A 21,877-nucleotide genomic window follows, 5' to 3' on the forward strand; every position below is an offset into this window, starting at 1 on the left:
GAGTTAAGGAGTTTGCATACACTTCGGAGTATTTGTTAGTGTGAATTGAGGTGTCTCCTAGTGTCGTAGTAAGTTTAGTGTCACAGTAGCAAAGTTGAAAACTTTTCCCTCACTTTTAACAAGCTGCTTTCTCAATTTATCTATTTTGGAGTGCAAATTGTGAATGTAGTATACATAGTTTTAGTGGAGACTGCCTTGTTGGTCGAGTCGCAAGTGCAACTTGAGACAAGGGGTCTCAGGGTCGAAACTCAGATCGGGCAATTTTCGGCTTTTCGAAAATTTCTCAGTAGTATCACGGAGTCTAGAATTGTGTCTTAAAACAAAATAGTGAAAAGTGGGTGTACAATGTATAGTGGCATTACGTGCCGTAATGTTCACCTCTGCCTACCCCTTCGGGGGGACGATGATGTTAGTGAAAAAATGAGCAACCACAATGTATACCTATGTATAATAATTCTAAGATTAATGTGGAGTACTAAACTATCTGTTGTCATGTGTCACGTGACATCCACTCTGATGTAATGTGAGTACTCTCTAAGCGAGTAGGATATTCCATGTACGTGCTGTTCCCCGTAGTGCAAGTGTTGCATAACTTGTGTACATGAGCATCTACATGCAGGACATTAATTCCACGGCTGCGCCACACGTCCCTTGAAATGATACAAGATGAATATCTTAACAAAGCTTTGATAAATTCCAAGGAATTATTAAAGTATCCGTCCTAAATACTCCAAATAATATTACTTGACTACGAACTTTCTTGAGAAAATCACCAAAATTTCTCGAATGTCACGAACTACGCGGCAGTCTTCAAATGTACTGCGCAGCAGTTTGTTCAGTACAAAGAAACGTTACCGTGACACGACTACGACAGAAATGTTAATTTGTGACAGTAAATTATAGAGGACGGTGACTTTGTCAAAACTTTGCTTCATAGCAATTTGCTCATGGTAATTACCTAGATTTTAATTTTGTTAATGGAATAGGAGGCAAACGATCAGACCACCTGATGGTAAACGATCAGCGCCGCCCATGGACACTCGCAACACCAGAGGAATCACAGGTGCGTTGCCGAAGAAATATCTCAAACTACTGGTAATTTAGTCCCATAATTGTGACGTAAAACGCATAAAAACTACAAAACACTAATTTGCTGACTTTTATATGTAAATAGATAAAAACGTAACATTATAAGTCAAAGTCAAAATTATTTATTTCAAATAAACCAGGAAGGCACTTTTGAACGTCAAGCAGAGTCAAGTCATAGCAGCCATGTTTGTTGTTGATGGGAAAATCATCAAATCTTAGGAGTTAAATCGGGAGACTACGCATTAAAAGAAACTTCAACGTAACTCCTTTAGTACTGCAGGATCTCCTCGATCTAAATCAATGGTTGGCTAATCACTTACTATGTGGTGATGATCCATCTGGGATATCAAAATATAAATCTTATAACATATCACATAAAAATCATTGTACTATCTATCAGCTCTTCGCCTTTACCACCGCGTCCCCACCTAATTGTAACTCCAGCTTCGTCTGCATGACGTCACTACGTCAGGTTGTCGGCAATAAAATGTAAATATGTATCAATCGCCTCGCCACAGTCGGCGCCTCAACATTCGGGACACGTACACATGTTCAAACAAGTTGCTTAACTCAGTGATCACTGGGTACCTGGGTACCAGATGTCTGTGTTGTCTCATTCAATGATCAAGTAAATACGAGTAACTTTTCATTGTTTTGTTATTTATTTGTTAAGTGATATAGTTTGGTGTGGCTTTGACTTAAGAGTTTAATGGTACTTAATTAAATTAGACTAAGATAAATTATTACACTTTTGCGGATTGTTTGAGGATCTGGCATATCTTTTTTAATGATTACAAACGGATCACTGTGATCATATTTAAATGATTACAAGATAAAGTTAAAGAGTGTTTATTTGCAATAGAGTTCTGTATAGAAAAATCTCTGGTGTGTGTTTTATAACAATGCGCTGTAGTCAACACAATTTACTTAAGGTGTTAAACAATTATAAAGTCAAAGTCGAAACTACAGACATAAGCAGTCAAATGTTTTCCAAATCCGACGAATTTACACAGTAAGTAATAAATTCACTAAATAATTCGTATAGATTTACCTTAACTTTGTGTAAGCCGCGAGCAGTCAAGTAACAAGCAACGAATACCTTTGATATCCAACGGATTGGTTTCTGGTTGAAGTTAATTATTATCTAAACGGTCATAAAACACGATAGAACACTTCTTTGATACAGATCAAAGAGTATTTGGTAAATATAACGCGAGTACCTGGGCGGTTGTTGGAACTTTCGAGAACAGATCGTGTGTACCAAACAGTTTCCAATAGGTGTGAGCAAAGATATTCATTTTGCAAAAGGGTACTTAATTGTTTTTGTTATTTTCGCAAAGGGCGTGTGTTGTTCGGGATAGTAGATATGTGTGTACTAAAGATAAACTTGTAAATATAAATGTTACTATTACATAATGTCTTATATGTATAAATATAGCTATAATAATGTGTACGGTTACGGCTAGGGCTGCCAACTTTGGTTACAAGGATTAAAGTATATTTAGGTCAGAGAAGGAAAATAAACAGTATTATACAAATATGAGCATCTAATGAACGTAAAATATTTAGCGCTTCTCGCTCTACTTATAAATTTTGAGTCTATTTCTGTCTTTCCTTCACTTTGCATTCATTAATGAAAAACAATTCAAACTTAGTGTTCGTTCGACATGTTGATACTGAAAACAGTATTTTGTATACTTTATTTTTATTGAACAGTAAAAAGTTGAATGTTTTTAACAGTATGGCTGGCAACCCTAACGCTAACACGTGTTACATGTACTCACCTTATACTTTTAGCCAGTACACAATTATCAGCCTCACATACAAACACCTCGGGCATAATGTTATGTTCGCATCCTATCCACACTTGGTGCTTTAAATCCGTTCGTGTTTTACAGTGAGAATTTTGTACTGAAAATCTAACCCAATATTCTACTCGCTTTGAGAGCTAAGACTGCTACGAAATGCTGTTTGTAACTATTCTTATTATAGAATGTTGACCTTTTAATTTAATCCCTTTATTTTTAGTTTAGGCTAAATGGAAGATGTATAATTTAGTAAAAAGTATGTTCATTCATTGTTGTGATGGCCCGTAGGTTTAAGACGCCCGCTTCTCGTGCATGAGGGTGCGGGTTTGAAACCTACTAACGGCAAAGTATCAAAGTGACTTTTTCCGAGGTATATGTACTCTGTAAGATTATTTTAACAACATTGAGTAACGGTGAAGGAAAGCATCGAGAGGAAAACTGAGCCATTCTGATTATATTAATGTCTGATTATATGTTTGAAGTCGCCAACCCGCAATGAGCAAGCGTGGTGATTGATACTCAAATCTTCCCGTGCGAGAAGAGGCCTTTGGTCAGCAGTGGCCACTTATGGTGACAGGCTGTCGATGGTGATGATGAAGTGGAAGTGGAAGATGAGCATCCACTAGCTAGAATAAAACAGTTAGTAACAATACGAGTGTCCCAGGTTTATTCTCTGTACATATTCGGCAGTGCCTCTCATATTGGCACATTGGTAGCATTGTGATTCGCCGCGGTGTTTCCCGTCACAGCGACAATGGCTTGCAGTGCAGGTGCGCGACCATTGTCAATTAATTCTTTTGTTGGTTATAATGTGGCTACTCTCCGGGTCTAGTACCAGGTACTATATTGTTGTATTTGAAGTAATACTATTGATCATGTTTGTGTCATGTAGGAAGTATATTTTGCGTGTTGCTGTAACCTTTCTAGTATGTGTATAGAAGAATGTATGACAAACGCACGGACCAAGAGAGAATGAATGTTTTATAACCTTTGCAGTAAATAGAAGAATGTATTTATGACAAGGGCACGGACCAAGAGTCCGTGGAGAACTAACATAAATAGAATTAAAAAAATACCTTTTCAGTATATCTAGTTTGTTAGATGCCACTACGTGCGTCTCAGTAAATTACTGGCGTATATATATACATATGCACATAAAAAAAATGTGCTTAAGAATCGACAAAACAGATAGTTGAATCTAGGGCATGAATATAGGGCACGATAACCGACCTATTGTCTCAGCACCCACCTGGTTGGTGGTTGGTGTAAAGAAAATCTTAAAAATCAATAAATTAGTTTAGGGGAGTCATAGAATCTATGAGAGTAACAGAAGTTAATATATACATATATTCATTTCTTTATGAGACTGATTAGCTACTACTAAATACGGTCTGACAATGAATTTTCGTAAAAAAATAAGTACTTAAGATTAAGTTTCTTCTCATTCAACAAGAGAATAGATTTTTTGTGACATAATACAATAATGGAAGTTAATCCGGCGAGCGTTTTTCATCAAAACCTGTCAGAATGCTAATTCAAGTTTTTATTACTCATTTAATTTGATATTTAATGGATTTCATTACATTTTTGATGTCGGTATTAAGATATTAAGGACTTTTTCATTCGAATTTCTTACTTAATATGACTGAAATAAGAAATAAAATTGTTCATCAACTGAGACATAATATAAAATTCTTCTTTAATGACTTTCTGGCTTAATTCTTACAAATGTATAGGTATACTGACAGACAATGAAGAATAGGTAGGTAGGCACAGTCTTAGAATTGTTGACTCAACAGTAGGTACCTAAACAGCGTTTTATTTTAACATGGACTTAAGTTTATTGGTCCACAGTTTAGCCACAATTTTACGTTGCACTTTATAAAACATATTTGTCATAAATACTAGGTACCTAACAATGCAAGTAAGTACTTAAGGTTTTAGTCATATACGACCATAAGAGTCACGGACGATTTATTACTACGTATTCTCGTGCTATTTTATACGTAGCTCTGTATGAGGTAGGTTCTTTTTATTTTGATAACGGAGGAAGCTTAGAGACTGTGGGATTTTTATCTCTATAAAACCACTCCAGTGAAAATGGGCCCTCAGCAACTTAAACTTTAATAGACTAGTCTCGGAGCTCCCTTGGTGCAACGCCTTGTAGGGCACGTCTCTAGTCTAGGGAGACATGCATGTCCCATGAGGTAGGTAAGTAGGTATATATCTAGATTTTTACTCAAACAAAAACTAAGTAACAAAAGTTTGTAAAGAAATAAATGTGTACATCATAAATTGTGTCGTCCACAATGTTCACATAACACCTGCCGACTATTTCGTGGACAATGTTATGGTACACGTTATTATATAAGTAGATGTGAGCCGCCATTCTCTCATCATTGTCGATCTTTCATTGTCATTCATCCAATATTTTCCCTCGTAGCGTATGTTTATGAGACCAACGCTCAGTCATATCAATGTCATCACCATAGTCATATCAATGACTATGATGATTAAAAAACGTCTAATAAGAAACTTAAGCGATCAGTCATTCACTCGTCGTCATTGAATTTAAGTTAATTACGACTTATGACGACACTAAAATATGAAATCACATCTCCATGTTGCTTTTACAGACTATTCTACTACAATAATATTGTTCATTCATTAATGTATTGTTTTCAATGTCATAAGATGTTATACAAATGTCCTAACACCATTGATACTTATGTAAACCCACTCCGTGTAGAGGAAACTCAAACAAGATGTGCTTCCCTCCACATTACGGCGAGATTGCACGACAAAGTTCTCGAATGTTCCGGCACGATCTCCTCAATCTCGACAATTTCACGACACTTGGAACATGGGACATGACATACAGATGATATCAACTTGTAAACTGTCACACTACACGATACATGTCTCTATTTATTCGGAGAATAAACTATGAGAAGAAAATACTTACACTTTCAGAATTCGAAGAATCGGATCGTCAATTTCTGACTTATCTATAACTAGCTACTTCGGCGTGGTTTTACCTGCTCTGCTCGACTTCTATTGATCGTAGCGAAATGTTTTAACCTATAACCTTACTCAAAAAATTGACTATCCAACACAAAAAAAAATAACGGCCGAATTAAGAACGTCCTCCTGTAAAATAATGTTTCAATTCCTGTAGTTCCGGAGATTAACGCGTTCAAACAAACAAAGAAACTCTTCAGCTTATACATATAAAGCTGAAAATAAAAGTATAAGGCATGTCCGTGTCACGTCTTCTTAGAAACAGTTTTTTTACTAAGTTTTTTTTACAGCCTTCTGGCTATCACGACATTTCACAAAGAACAGAACACAAAGAACAGATTAAGTCTGTGTAAGTCAGTAGTAGAGAGATGGCCACTACTCCGGCGAAGGTCAGGGTTGGAGTGACGACACTATTTGCTGACTCCTCGAGACTGCACGCGGCTCGGATGCAGTCGCAGAGGAGCAGCATCAAGTGTACTTGATGTGGCGATGAGGACAGTCATTGATGTGAACACCGGAATACAATATTGATGAGTTGATCAGATTGTTTTATTACATGGGTATAGGAATGGAAGTTTTGTTAAAGTTTGGAATTTTGGATGGTGTATGGCGAGAGGCACGGCCTTTTTTTAAGCAGGGAAATTCATCCAATGACTTCTCTCGCCAGGGCGAGGCGTCAGGTGTTGGACTCTTACTGACTAAAAACCACCCCGTTTCTACTCTTGCTTTTCGAGCCGGAGCCCCGGTAAGCCCGCTAGGTAGTCCACAGCTGGAGAGGCACGGCCTGCCTTGAAAGTCATTGGACGTAGACGATGTCAAATAGGCTGTGAGTGTTACGTTATGATATCAGTTACGATGTTTGTATTTAATATGTCAGTTACTGTGGTTAATGGGTTTTAACCGTTACATTAAATAAATAAATAAACAAATGCAGTATATAAGGAATAAATGATGCGATGCTATTTAGTGGCATAATGCTCATATAAGTACAGTTGGTTAGTAAATAAATCGTAAAAATATCGTACATAATACATATTACTCGTATAATTTTTATGTTCGTATATTGTAATCGATGACGCAGGCAATATTTTATCGATTACGCAGTTCTTATGTTTACGTTCTTCATTTCGCAATGCACTTGAGATCCGATATCGGTCAATATTGCCAAATGTTTGGTATGTGCACACAACAGCACTTCAAGTTGCTCCAACCTACGAAACATCAATATTACACTTTATGTTTATATACTAAAGTCGAAAATCTATTAAATAATTTTGATACATTAGGATATCTTGATATGTAGCTGTCTTTGATCTATTTACCTTATAATGTTACGCTATGTTCAGTAGAAAGCGATACATGAACAACAAAGAATGTAGTCTATCTATACCTGTGCCTATTTGTTCCACGGCCGTGGTCAAGGTTGTCACAATAACACACTGCTAGACTGACCGAGACAGGTGTCACGTGGACTTACAAGAAGTTTGTACGAAAATATAAATATAATACTTTTGTTTGTTCGTTTGTTTGTTGAAATTGATCAGGAGTAGTAGCACTTTTATTTTGTGAAAGAAACAGATGATATCTTAATTTGAATATTTTCTTTTTTCCAGCTCTACAAGGAGCTTCTATAACTAACTCAAATTCAAAACCTAATGGCATTATTCCAAACCATGAACGACCAAAAAACTACTTTAGGTAAGACCTATGTAAAGACAATTTTTAGAGGTTAACATTACAACACAAAGTAACTAATGTGATACTTAGTATCCAAGTCAGGGTCTCGCTTTAATCTTTATTTCAGTCCATTCATTGACGAACGCTGCTTACTAAGAAGCGTGAGGCTTACATTAGTCTCGAAATCCCGCACAGCATGTCAACCTACACCTTAATTAGATTTTCAACTTTATTCTATTCACACAAAGTCGAAAATCCAATGAATAAAATTGATAGATTGGGGTAGGACGACATGCTGTTGTCTATACGTAATTGTGCAGAGTATGTCGCAACAACTTGTTCCACAAGAGATGAAAGAAATCGTAACGTGATGTTTATCAGCCCTTGGAGATTGCACAAGTGAGTGAGACAGGTTTGGAGATAGCACTCGTGCAGATGTTGCAATACTGGCAATATCATAGTTGGTAGGTTTGGTGTCGAAGTGTGAATGAGTTTGGGTGTGTTTGAGTTGATTAATATTAAAAAAAAATTGCCCCACATTAGGATTTTCGGGGTGCGTTTACAAACATACAAGTTCACATACACATACACCCAGACCCGAAGCAACAATTTGTGGATCACACAAAGAGTTGCTCCGTGCAGGAATCGAACCTGCAACACGTTGCACGGCAGCCAGTTGCCTAGCCACCGCACTAACCGTGCAGTCATTAAAGCACATTGCATTATGGAGTAACAGTCCGTGAGAGTCCACTGCTGGGCTATGAGTCTCCTCTACAAAAGAAAAAAGGAGTTACCAATGCTAATCACTTTCCTAGAATTGTAATTTCCTAACTGCAGGATATTTCACTACAGCTTGCTATTGTTGACATAACAACAATTTGGTACAAAATTTAAAGTGCGCAATAAAATCAAATAAACGCATATAAAAAGACTATAAACTTGAGACAAACGTAAAAACGTGTTAGATTTAGCAAGGAAATATAAAATTCCACTGAACCCTTCGAGATACTCCTTCCATGCGATTAGCTTTTATTACTTTGACGACAAATTAAATAAAATTTACGTCATTTTTGTCTTTTGCACGTGTCGGTAGTCGATGTATACAAGTTTATATTCACTGTGTTAATTAATGTTACTAAGCAAATATGAACATTTTACAAATAAAATCGACGATACTAATTGTATGACAGAGTGTAAATGCTACACACATACGTGCACATATTTTCCTAATATTTCTTAGTTGTGTTGTGAATTAAAAGCTTAATGTTCCTAGAAATAGAGGTTTCGATAATACACACGTAACCTTACGGCTGTCTCCCATGGGGCTACCCCCAACAGAGACAGGTGCAGAGACAATGGAACGCCAATTGCTACGATAACTGACTAAAATAAATACATAAAAACGAATTTCTATGAAATGAAAAGTAAAAATAAGTTTGCTTTAAATGAAACTAATGACTCTCAGAAATTGGGTTCCTTACGTACTTCCATTTACTTTATATGTACTTCTTATATTTGTTGAAAACACGTGTAGGATATAATACTTGCCACGAGCTAAGTACTGTTAGGACGTGTCCAGGCCTTGAGAGCAAGCGAGGAGGAAGGTTCGCTTCGAAGAATTCATACGTGCATGAATTTTAGCTCTGGAAGGAATGAAATATACCGAGACTTTGTTGGCACCAGCACATCAAGCTACACCAATCAGTTTTATAGATTTGCAACCTTAACTTATGTAGATAGAGTTGAAAATCTATTAATCTGTCCGTACTATAAGTTACTTTAACTAGGGTCAGCTAGTAGCTTTACTTAAAGGTTTTGAATTTTCTTTGAGATTCTATTTTTGTCTGGTGGTAGTTCTTGCCTCGTGTTCTTAGTTTCGTACTTTGGATCAACTTTCAAAGCACGTGCAAAATTCTAAAGTAATTGGTAAAGTTTTGGTCTTGCAGTTATGAAATTGTTTGGCGACAAGAAAGACTACAGAATCTTACTTATGCAGCTTGTTAATGGAATTTCACCCTTATACGTATACGTATTAGTCTCTTGTGTTCATAGTTTTCCATGAAAATGACGTTATAGTGACGCAAGCATTTAGGTATTCCTCCGCTCGTCTGGACTACGCATTAAAGTTCTGAGTCTGTGTTGACAACTTACGTCACCGTCTACCGAGCCGGTATTCGCACAAAAAAGTTTACTCTTACTGAGTAGAATTTTTATTTACTTATTTTTCTTTCTTCATTAATATAACTAGCATAATCTAATTATATTTTTTATTGTCGTTGTTGATTTATCCAACTTATTAATAAAAATAACGCGGCATATTTATGAACTTTTGAGTTTGTATACAATAAGTAGTACCTACTAGTTAATTACGATGTTTTCCGCTATTTTAATGAGCCACTGGTACTCATGGTGTTAAGTAAGTCAACCGAAGTTAAGTTCGAGAACATACTCGCACTTAATTAAAAACATGACAAAAACAACGCGTCCTTGTGTTGTTTAGTGTGACAATATTTACAAGATGTGTGAAAACATACCAGGATTAACGCGAAGTTAAGCTTTAACTGTTTAAACATTAGTAATTAGAAAAGTCATTAAAGTTTAGACTAACTAAGTATTTTAATGGATGGAATGTTTTAACGTTTTATGAATAAAGATTATACTATTAAAAAGATGCTACTGTAGCAATAGCAGCGCGACAATCGCCGCGTCGTGTGTCGCGGAAGGCTGCTCATGAATATGAGCCTCTAGCATGGCTTGAAACTAGTCGAGTTCCTCGTCAAACAGTTACGTGAGTTAGCTGATAACATAATAATTTTGAAGCTACTGTACACTTTCATAGCGATGTATGCAAGATCTAATCCAAAAATTTATAATTGTGTACAATAATATTACTTTTTATCTACCTTTAATTTCAATGTGAACTCAACCTTATTCCACAAAAAATACAGGAAAAGGAGAAAAACAACATTAATCAATTTGTATTATATAGGTATATTTACATAACTTCACGTGATATCTGTTCTTCCCCGAGGGGCCAGAGATTCCGACACTACCTGCATTAATATGTTATTTACATGCAAAATAATTAGCAACTTTTCAATAAAATCAATGCTTACAGAATTAAAAAATAAACGTGTTTTGGTAATTATACTTCTTTATACAGAGATTGAGTAGAAAAAAAATCTGTATATTATACCTACCGCTATGTAATAATGTAAGTATGTATAGATGTTATCCGTCGATTATAATACAAATTATATAAAGAGGAAAATACGTTTTTAAGTGAGCAGGGTCAAGTCAAATCGTATAAGGGAAAAAATTGTGTGATTATTGCAAAAAAATTCAATGAAAATGTGTTAAAATTGAGTTATTGTGAGGCTGGAGCTTGCGAGGCGGGTGTCGGGCGCGTCGAGCCGAGCCACACAATACACACTCGTGGTAACGACGTCTCCTCTAAACAGGAGCTATTGAGTTATTTTCAGAAAGTGTCTGAAAATTGTGTACAATACCTATTATGCGAGGGAGATAGACTTGAATTACTTTTTAGAGACAATTTTTACAAGAGCAGTAAATATAATTCTGTAGATATAAACGAAAATAAAAGAAATCTTATAAAGGAATACATAGTGTAACCTGGGGTCTTCAAGTCCTGAGTGAATAAGTTGCTTATCGGCAGACGTTACCACCAGGCGAGATAGAGGTCAAATACCGACCAATTACATAATAATACAAAAAAAGAGTTTTTATTTTAGTTTTTTACCACAAAACCGCCGTACCATCCTCATTATTTCATAGCAATATGTTTTTTGTGTTTCTATTACCTAAAACAGTTATGTAAGTAGTACATGTCCCCTACACTCTCACACGGTGAGGTCAGCTTCGGTCGCAAACAATTGACCAATATTGTTATTGTTTGTAGGTAAATAAAGAAAGAATAGACAATCGTATCGTCACCTCTAGAGTGTAGTGAGGGCAGTGTCCTCCCCATTAGCCAGAAACAATGAACTGACATCTCCATAATAGCAGTTATAATTTGATAACCGTCCTTTTTGGTGGTTATTGAGTTTCCACGTTTAGGACATAATGTGGTTATTATGTTGGGAAAATAACAGTTTTATCCACAGAAACTGTGATTTTCTTTAATAATGTAAAGGTAGCTTTATAGCACAATGAACCAAACTGTATAATTTCTCAGATGGTTTTCTGCTTAATTGCAAATTATGAAAATCTATATTGCAATATGACCTATAGATGTAGCTTTGATACGTCGAATACAAACTCGAATTCAGAAACTCATTTGCTAAACCATTGCTCGTCTCGCAAAAATTAAAAAACCAAAACCATTTTTAATTGCCCAAAATCACTCACAGATGTATTTTAAAGTACTTTAGTGCAAAGTTTTTGCACATTAGTGGAAGGAAAGAAGTAAACATACTTTGTAGTATTGTAGTAAAAACAGTGATTATCCAAGCGACTGATGTTTGTCAAATGATCTCAGAGAAGTAATGAGTTAGGGTCAAGGCTTCGCAACTTGCACAAACACGCTCCACAAACATTCTACTTGTACTTATGTATGCCTGGTACCTAGTAGTAGCACACATGTTGTGTAGATGATGACGAATAAGTACACTAAGCATCTGCAAGATTCTTCTTTCTTCTTCTTGTCGTAATATGTACCTCTGCCTACCCCTTCGGGGATAAAAGGCGTGATGTTGCTCTTTCTTTTCCAAATGACCACTCCAGGAAGATGTTTGTTTCCCCGAAGGTAAAGGTGCACAGTGTATAAATAAACAGGCTAAACTCAATCTAAACTCTTTGGATTACGATCGATTTTGGATCGTGATATCTCCCACTTTTTGCCAATTGCATAAAGAGTTCCCATCTTTATAAGCCTCAGTATGATAAATGTTGACTTTTGAATTTTTTATTGATATTGAATAGGTATAAAAGATTTTTTCACTTCCAATATATATTCCAATTCGCATATGTAATAAGAGTCTAGTCCATTGCCACACTTCAGGCACATTCTAAAAATAAAGTTTTCAGATCCATATAAAAGATATTTATTGGTGTTCAGAGACCAGTAGGCAAATGAAACCTCATATCGGTATGATACGTACGGTACCAATGACACTCCCACGCATTCTGAAATTTTTTGAACAGAATTTATTACTTTATGCTCATGTGTAGACATTATTTCCCATTTATAATTCAGTACGACTATTTAAGTACTTTTTGAAACCGTGGGCCGATCCAATTAAAACAGCTTCAAGTAGTAGGTAGTACTCAAGTAGTAGTAATTAAATCTGATTGTTGTTGGCTTATTCAAGAAAAAAGTGTATATTTTTTGAAAGGCTCTGCGAGTCCTCTGGTTTTGCTGATGTTCATGGGCGGCGCTGATGGCTCGCCAGCATGTGGATCCACGTGCTTGTTTGCCTTCTATTTTATATACCAAAAAACTTGTTTGATTTTTTTACTTAGTGGTACAACTTGGGGCAATTTAAAGTTTATTAAATAATTTTAGTTTGTAATCAAATATTAATTGATATGCGATGAAAGAATTATCCTCTACTCAAACCGGACTCTGGAAGAAATATATGGAACCGGCCATATAAAACATAGCTAATATATGTATGAATGTTAATTTATGGTTTCATTTACATCTGCCCGACCTCCGCGACCCGAGGGAAATCAGATCCTCACCGTCCATTATTGTACAAGACGATATTCTTTATATATTGTCGTTGTTAAGGAAAATAGATAAATTGGGAGTGATGTGTAGTTATAATGTGATATCGTTTAAAATATCTTTTGTTTTTTCAAAATTAAATTGGTATGGAGTTGATGGTAAGCATAGATCGATTTTTTCTCGGGTATAATCACATACGAGATTGTTTATTCCTGTCGATCGAAAGCGATTTTTTATTGAATAAGCCGGTAAACGAACGTTCGAACGAGAATTCTGGCATTATTAAAATTATCTCCTGTATTTTAGGAAAATAAGTCAACAAACGTAATGAATTGAGTGAATTGAAAGACGATGCAGTTACAAGGTTTGAAAAAGGAATGTTACGATGGTTTGGACATGTGGAAGGGATAGATAAAAGCAGATTTTCCAAAGAATTATACAGAGCGGATACAAATGGCACCGTCGGAAGAAGGCACCCTAGACGGATATATGTCGATCAGATTGGCGATATATTAAAGAAGGGTCAAATTAAAAGTACCTTTAACCGACGAGCATGCATAAAAGACTGATCACTCTTGATGGAGCGAAATTATGTATGTAAGATTCATAGTAATTGGCGTTCCATAGACTCTGCCTACCCCCATGGGAATCAGGCATGAAGTTGTGTAAGTCTACAAACATAATACTAACATACACATAACACCCAGATAAAAAACAACAATTTGTCGATCAGTCCAGTAAATATTCTTTTCAACCACTACACCTTGTATTTCGAACATTGTGCGATTCAATTATGAAACCAACATATTTTTTCCTCAGTATCAAGATACGGATAATGAGTAACGATTTGTTTTGTCATTCAATGTTTGAATAAACAAAACATTCAACTAAACACTCACTAAGTACCTGAAGGAATTTGTGAGCAGTTAGAGGTGAATTGGCGGTGGAAACGAACCTCAGTGCGCATCGTTGAAAATAACTTCAAAACAATCCAAAGCTAAGAACATTACAAATGAAGTAAATTGTTTTAAAATTGCTACATACGAGTACGCACTTTTTGTCACAACACTAATAGTCAGTAAGTATATAGTCGACGCCATTTTACCAGTTTTTGTTCGACGAGAAAAATTTACTCGACAAAAACTTTAGATCTTCACTGAATAGCTTATGATTAGATATTTTTTATTATTTTGTTTTATGTGAATTGTGAACTCATTAACTTCAAGTTGTTACTATGCAAATGAGAGAATATGTTGTGTTGGTGTTACACTCCATGGTTTTTGTGCCTGAATTAATAATTAATTCTTTCATTCGGGTCATTAAACAACCACATCAAAACATTTATTATATTCTATGCAGATTGTTCGTTTCAAGGCATATTATAATAACTCATCATATAATCGACAAAGCAGTATTGTATCACCTAGAATCCAAAAATAACAATCTTCAAGAAGTTTACAATGGATTTGAGTCCACTTGAACAAATACCTAGGTACATTTTTGAGACAGTATTGTGGTGGCATTGGTAGGAGAGTATCAATAACAATGGTTGGTACAATCGGGGAGGATGTCCAGTCTTTGTTTTATATCGGTACTCGGAGAGCTCGTGGCAGTCGTGGCTGAGTTTATGGCCTCCCGGAACGACCGCTAAAGGTTAAACTAGGTTTGGAGTCTGTGGGTGACCTTTCTCAAAATCTTGAGGATATTCTTTGCTTCCTTAAATCAGCAATAGCCTGGAGACTGTCTAGTTTAAAGTAGGTAACTGTAACTATAACGAAAAATGCAAATTTTTCGCCAGATCTTGTTAAAAGTAATTGCCAACCCCAAATTAATTGGAAGGTTCGTCGAAAAATGAGCAAAATTTTATGAAAAAATTCTAAAGAGAGTTTTCAACGAGCTCTACTGTCAGTAACAGGGTTTATTAATATTAGGTACTAGTTGTTGCCCGCGACTTTGTCCGCGTAGCATAGTGTTCTCACAGAATTTGGGCTTTTGATATTTTTCTAAAATAAAATATTTTTTCTAAACTAAAATTAACCCGATTTTGATAGATTGGTAGGTGCCAATAAAAGTCCCGTCAATAACCATTTCAGAGATTAGTTGGAACAAACAGACAGACAGTCAAAAATTGTGAAAAATGCCATTTTGATGTATGTATCGTATGTATATTCATATGCATGTGTAAAAAGCGGTATTTCATATTTCAATATTGCCAACAGACACTCAAATTTCATTTATTAGTCTGGATATTTACAAGGTGACGTCATTTTATGTTCCAGTCTAGCTAGACAACTATTTACTTTAGTGTTGAATGACTTCAACTTGTCAGCTCTCAATCATCACTAAATTAATTTCACAGATGAATTTTAGTTTTTGTCTTTCCTACAAAAACAACAGATCTCAGTAATTTTCCTAACAATTAAGACAATCACATTTTTGTGAAAATGAATGATTTGATCAAAGAATAGAGGATAATCGAATGCTCAGGAATGTTATTTTCCGTTTGATTGAGCAAGACAACAGCAAGAGATGTTGGTCTAGAACATTTATTGTGATTGTGTCGACAACAAGGAGACGGAACGCATTTTTTGTTGAAAGGAACATTTTAGCCTATTACCTAGGAAACGCCTAGAAGTCCCATTCATCAGTAAAAGGAAATTTGTTCGACAAAGAATGATGAATAATTCTTTAGTGAAATTCGATTAAGTCTTGTCACCTTTTTACAGCGAGGTGACGTACAAAAAGTTGTCACAAGCAGAGAGGCTAACTGGTCGACCGAAGGTGAACCGTTATGTAAGGCTTCGCATTAAACAAGTGGGTGATGTAATGATAACTCTGAGGGTTCGCATCTGCAGACGACAATATCATATAGAAATGAAGTCGGATTTTCTTTTTATTATAACATCTTGAATAACAATACTCTCCTACGTATTGTTCTACAATAAGTAAGGGTCAAATTTGCGTCAATAATATGGATGTTTGTGCGATTTTCGCGTATCGCTGAACCGATTTTTTGCGGTTTGCAGCATTGTATTTTTCAGACTTAGGTGAGGGTTTTATTACTAGACTTAAAAAATGAAGGTGAAAGAAACTTCAAGGCGGTTCCCTTTGAAAAAAAAGGTTTATTGCAAATTATTCAATAATGATAATAATTTGTCGAGTTTGTATAACTAAATTTTTAAATTAAACTGATTATAAAAATGAAAACGTTTTACAAATCAAATTTTAAACGGGTACGGGATACAACATGGTTAGTAAGGGTTGCCATCGGTTACCCTCTTCGTATAGAAACCTTACAAAGTCATAGGTTGCGAACCCTATAGTGGTTATTGTATAAAACAACAACTAACTACAAAAAATACCAGGGAAAAATAAACATGGAGGCAATATCCCTCAACCTTTTTCATACAGATATAGGTATTGAAACTCTTGAAGCAGACATTACAGAAGCGATTTATTAATATGCAGACATAGAACTATAATAAACAAGTTGGTTTTCAGCCACATTGGCAAACAGTCTTGCCGCCGTATACAAAATCGAATTATACCGTTGAATAGGGTATAAATCTAATAGGTTAAACTTGCGGCAGTTGGACTGCAAAAAGAATTGTATTGATAAAGGGGTAAATATTAGAGCAAGTGCACCTGTCCACAAATTGATATCATGTACAGCTCGCGACTCCATTCACCAAGTCACTGGTGCTGGTCTCTGATGTCACCGCCATTGTTTTCTCAATAAGTCACGTAATGTCGTGTAATTAGTTTGTTTTTTAATGTTTAATATCTTCGTGTTTTATAGAGACTGGGTCGATTATACGCGTAACATTATTACTTATACATTTTATTTTATTTTATATTTTAAACATAATTTCTCTCCCAGACAACTAACAAGTTTTAACTTTAAATTAACTTGAATTTAATATTTTATACCAAAATTAGGGTACCTCTAAATAAGCCCCAGCACGATATTAACGTGACGATTATTGTTTGTTCCAGGTCGATGGTGCGGACAGTGATGCGTTAACGCAGCGATACAAGTAGTCGGATCATTAAAATCAAAGCTGGGATCAAGTGACCGATGCGCCCGCGCACCGCCGGTCGCTCCGCCCGCAGACCGCCACTCCATCGCTGCGAGCCCAGGCACGCGCACGCGCCGCGCACCCGCGATATTCGCTCCGATACAATATTACAAAGTGACTGATTAGTGTAATAAACATAATCACGTACCGATTGAAGCAGTGTCTTCATTCAGTTAAACAACTGCTATTTTAATTGATACGTCTTTTTGTTAACATTTTCTCCTGTAAACGGACAAGTGCATTGAGTAAGTGGAGAAGGCTACATTCCAAACCGGTGTCGTTCTTTAATGGACGAGGTGTATACTACTCTGTGTGTGTTTTAGTAGTTATCGAGGTGGTGACTGGTTCGGTGTTCGTTGTGTATAGCTTTTCCAAGTAAACAGTGATACAGAGAGAGAACCGTGAACTAGAAACTTGTGCCAACACCTCAGTGTGAGTTCCCGGCCATAATGTGATAGTGTCAACAAACACTGAGAAGTATTCTAAAGAAAAATGGCTCGCGGAACGCTGAGTGAAAACGAGCGCCACTGCTTAGACGCAGGCGCAAAAAATCAATCAGAACGTCTCCAAGAGTCGGAAAAAACACTTAGCGACTGTAAATCGAACGGACTTAGAGTTCGCTTCCTGGATGAGGAAGGAAAAACGGAAAGGATGGTCAGTGCCGACGAGGTCGACTGTGCAGTGACCCGGGTCAAGAAGATACACATTCTTAAGAACAGAAGTTCTAGCGAAACTAGCATTCTGCTGAGGAACCCGTCTCTCATGAAGAGGCGCTCCAGTTCCGAACGTCGGTTCAGCGATGGGTTTACTGACAATATCAACAACAACAACCTGAATGAGAACCTGAACGGCAGAATCAAAACGACCGAGTTTGACAAAACAGATAAGACTGATGAAAATGATCAAACCAAAGATGTAAATGGTCAGAATTTTAAGAAAAACTGTAATGTGTACAGTGTGAACCAGGCCAAGACCCTCACTCCAGAGAAGAAGAAGTCGTTACCACTGACTATGCCGAGACTCATAGGCCACAAAATCCAGGAAAATGGCCAGACCCGGTCGATCCTACCAGCTGAAGGTTGTTTGGCTGATGGTGCATCTGGCAAAGACTTCACAGCGCGGGCTATTGGTCGGTTATCTCGAGGAATCGGGAAGCTGCTCCGCCGCACAAACAGTGTGCGCATCAGTGATCCTGATCCTGTGTACAAAGTGGCGTACCTTGGAAATGTTCTCACTGGCTGGGCTAGAGGTAAGTCATCACTCATAATATGATAGTATATTAAGTAGAATTCTGAAATATATTTGAAGTTTTACAACCGAGACAGTTACCCCAAGTTTCGATCAACAGACGAATTTCGTCACGCTCTGACTCTCATAAGCCGGCAAAACTGCCTGTTAGGTAATATTTACTTATCACTTACGATATCTGGCTACAAAAGTATTTCTTTCACAATCTCTATCAATAGTACATCAGTATCAATAGTTATCACAACAGGAATTTAGGTTAGAGAGTAGATAACCAATTTCACAAAACCTATAAAAAGTGGTGGTCCCAAGCTAGTGCCCTGCGAAACACCGGGCCGTTACTACATTCCAATGAGCAAATTCATTATGTATTGAGTGGGTTTCGACATAAATACACGTACAACTTACAATAACGCACCTGTGTTGGGCAACATAACTACGGTTGTTGTAAAAAATATAGCTGAGTAGGAAGTTATTAAGCAAAGATCAACGTAATCTATAGAGCAATTGTTGTTCTTTGACATAAACGATCAAATCAACTTAAAGTGCAAATTCACGCCAGTAGTATGTGAGAACGCAGTAACTATAGTTTATAACATGTAATGGTGTATAGGCAAGTATCGGATTTATAGTCATGTCAATAGAATCGTCAGTAACTGAGGTTGCGTAAGTGGTCCAAGGCGAATCGGCCGAGCAAAACGATCGGATCTCCAAATTAGTAAATTAACTCCAAATACCGAATATGAAACATTATTATGCATAGATTGCGGGACTTGTGAATATCTATTAAAAGCACGCAGCTATTCGATTACTTTATACGTATCATATTTTATGTGTTGCTACGTATAATTTTGTTGGCAGCAAAAAATGTTTGAACAAAAAAATGTAAAATCAATAGTTATTACAGCGTAGAATGGATTTGTACTTACATATTTCTTATTACTTTACGACTTAACTATTGAATGAATTAAGTACAGCTCTGCGTCTCTGAGTACTGTTATTGTAAAATAAATGGTTTTATTGTTTACTGTGCTCCAAAGTGCCCTCTTGTATTTGCAATTTAGCTTCAGTTTGAGCTTTAAAATTGCTTGCCAACGAACGACTTACTGTTTTTCCAACAAAACAACCTACTACTGAATTTTCATATAATATTGAAAACAAAACAGAAATAATACCATAATATTTGCTCGTATTAACTTTTACATTATCAAACTTATATACACAGTAACCAGACCAAACTCTCTATCTCCTCTACTGAATGACAAAGTAAATAAATCGCAGGAGCAGTATGCAAACACGAGAAGTAAATGTTTCAATTTAAATAAATACATCGAACAAAGCGAAAGGAATGTCGATGTTAATCAGTAAGAGACTTTCGTTTTAGACGCATCTGTCATGCGTCGCTGTGCCCAGTAATTGGCGAGATATCCGAAACGTTCGGGGAGAAACTGAACGAGCGTTATCATCGGATGATGCTGCAGATTGCCGCAGTTTCAAAATATGTTTAGTGAATGATAATGCGTACTTGAAAAAAGTGGGTGAAGATCGTGCACTATTTGAACAGGTGGTCGTATTTATATTACGGTGCAAGCTAAGAGTTTTGGGAATCGAAGCGAGTTCGTGGTAAAATGGATCGGAGAATCAGAGCTCAAGTTACTTCCCACGTGATCCACGTGCCATGTGAATGGAAATCTCGTCTTAACAACACCTTAACAATCACCCCAAATTGGTGTATTTTACTACTTTATTGCTTTTTTCCTTGTTATTTTTTGGACAATCAATAATTTTTGTATTTATGATTATCCTCATTCGTTATATTATTGTAATTGAAAACGTTTATGTCTTTTTTTAACATTATCGATACAAATTAAATAGGTCGTTAGAACCGGCAAAGAAAGTAAAATTTCAAATTCGTATGTACCAAAGAAAGTAGTCGATGAAGTGAACATAAAAGATTGTGATCAGAATTGGTGTCAACCTGGACGCGGATTTTATTCACCAGTGAAAGTCACAGCATCTGTACAATGCATCGTAATGTAGTTTTACTTAATCTGCGTGCTGGATAATTAACATTCCTATCGCATGTGACGCGCCATGAGATAAGCTCTGCTGCGTAGAATGTTAAGATCATGGCTAAACTTATTATGGTCATCAGTCTCGCACTTGATGAGTTTCTTATGAGTTATGGTGTTAATTGGTGTTCCACCACGCGAGCCCGGCGTGTGTCTTATGTTTTTGTTATTTCTACCTTTGACATCGACGCCATTTCAAGTTCCCCAATTATTGATAACACGCGAATTGGCTGATTAATGCCCAAATACGCAATTATATCGTGTGACGTATCGAGTTGCTAACTGGACCGGTTATGGAGGGTGTCACTTTTCATTGTATTGTAGCTATAAATAATATTTTTGTGCAATTTCCTATGAAATCATAGGTAGCACTTCGGTTGTTAATTTTCTAGAAAATTGCTGTACAAAATGTATTGGACGTAATTTCTGTTTTCTAATTCGTGTGCAGGTTATGAGCGTGGTCCGAGGGAAATGGTCGAAAGCTATGGGCTAGCCTTTCACTGCTATTACATTCTGTACTCTGAGTAGGGTTATTGTCGGACAAGCTGCGAGATTTATCGGTACACAACGTATAATCTTATTTTTTGTTTACATTTGTATCGTCCAAATAAGCCGGATGATCCGATCATTTGTTTTTTTTACACACTTCATCTTCAATGATAAAAAGGTTAAAGTATAGGTACTTGAAGATACAGACTAAACAAAATATTGTCATTAATGTATCCTAATTCTTTGTCCTTATCGTTGAAGTGAAACGTATTTACGTGTAAATTGATAGTGTCGTAGTATGACCCGAGATTTTATTTGCTATCGAAGTTATCTCTCGTCGTACACGTATGTATTTTTGTCAGTCCATGAGAACCGTTACTATCTGTAGTTGACATTTTTATTTTATTATCATCAATGAGTTCATTCTGTAGATGCACACTCGTTTCTTAATCGCTTTTAGCGTTCATATGTATGTAAATGTAAAAATCTTGTAAATGTAAAACAATTTTTGAATAATTCTTAATGTTTGCATCAATATTTCTAGATTCATCTCCAGGTATGTTAGGAATGTCTATGATTGCAATCATTTCGACATCTATTTAAGAAACTTTAATAATTTATAGTTCGGCGTCTATTTTACCTGTATTAGTGTCGTAATCTTCAAGGCTAAATGTTTGTAATGATACTGTATCACCCGGCGTATGTTCG

General features: G+C 36.3%; 1 protein-coding gene across 1 annotated transcript in view; it reads left to right on the top strand.

Moving 5' to 3' along the window:
* The window catches only part of LOC118262370 (uncharacterized), a 128,363-nt gene that overhangs the window by 29,326 nt on the left and 77,160 nt on the right, over nt 1-21,877 (top strand). The window contains exon 2 of the mRNA XM_035573645.2: nt 17,281-18,612. Within this exon, the coding sequence (XP_035429538.1) occupies nt 17,856-18,612 (757 nt within the window). The 5' untranslated portion in view covers nt 17,281-17,855. The remainder of the gene's footprint in view (nt 1-17,280; nt 18,613-21,877) is intronic.

The sequence above is a fragment of the Spodoptera frugiperda genome, chromosome 12, assembly GCF_023101765.2.
Source record: "Spodoptera frugiperda isolate SF20-4 chromosome 12, AGI-APGP_CSIRO_Sfru_2.0, whole genome shotgun sequence".
NCBI lineage: Eukaryota > Metazoa > Arthropoda > Insecta > Lepidoptera > Noctuidae > Spodoptera > Spodoptera frugiperda.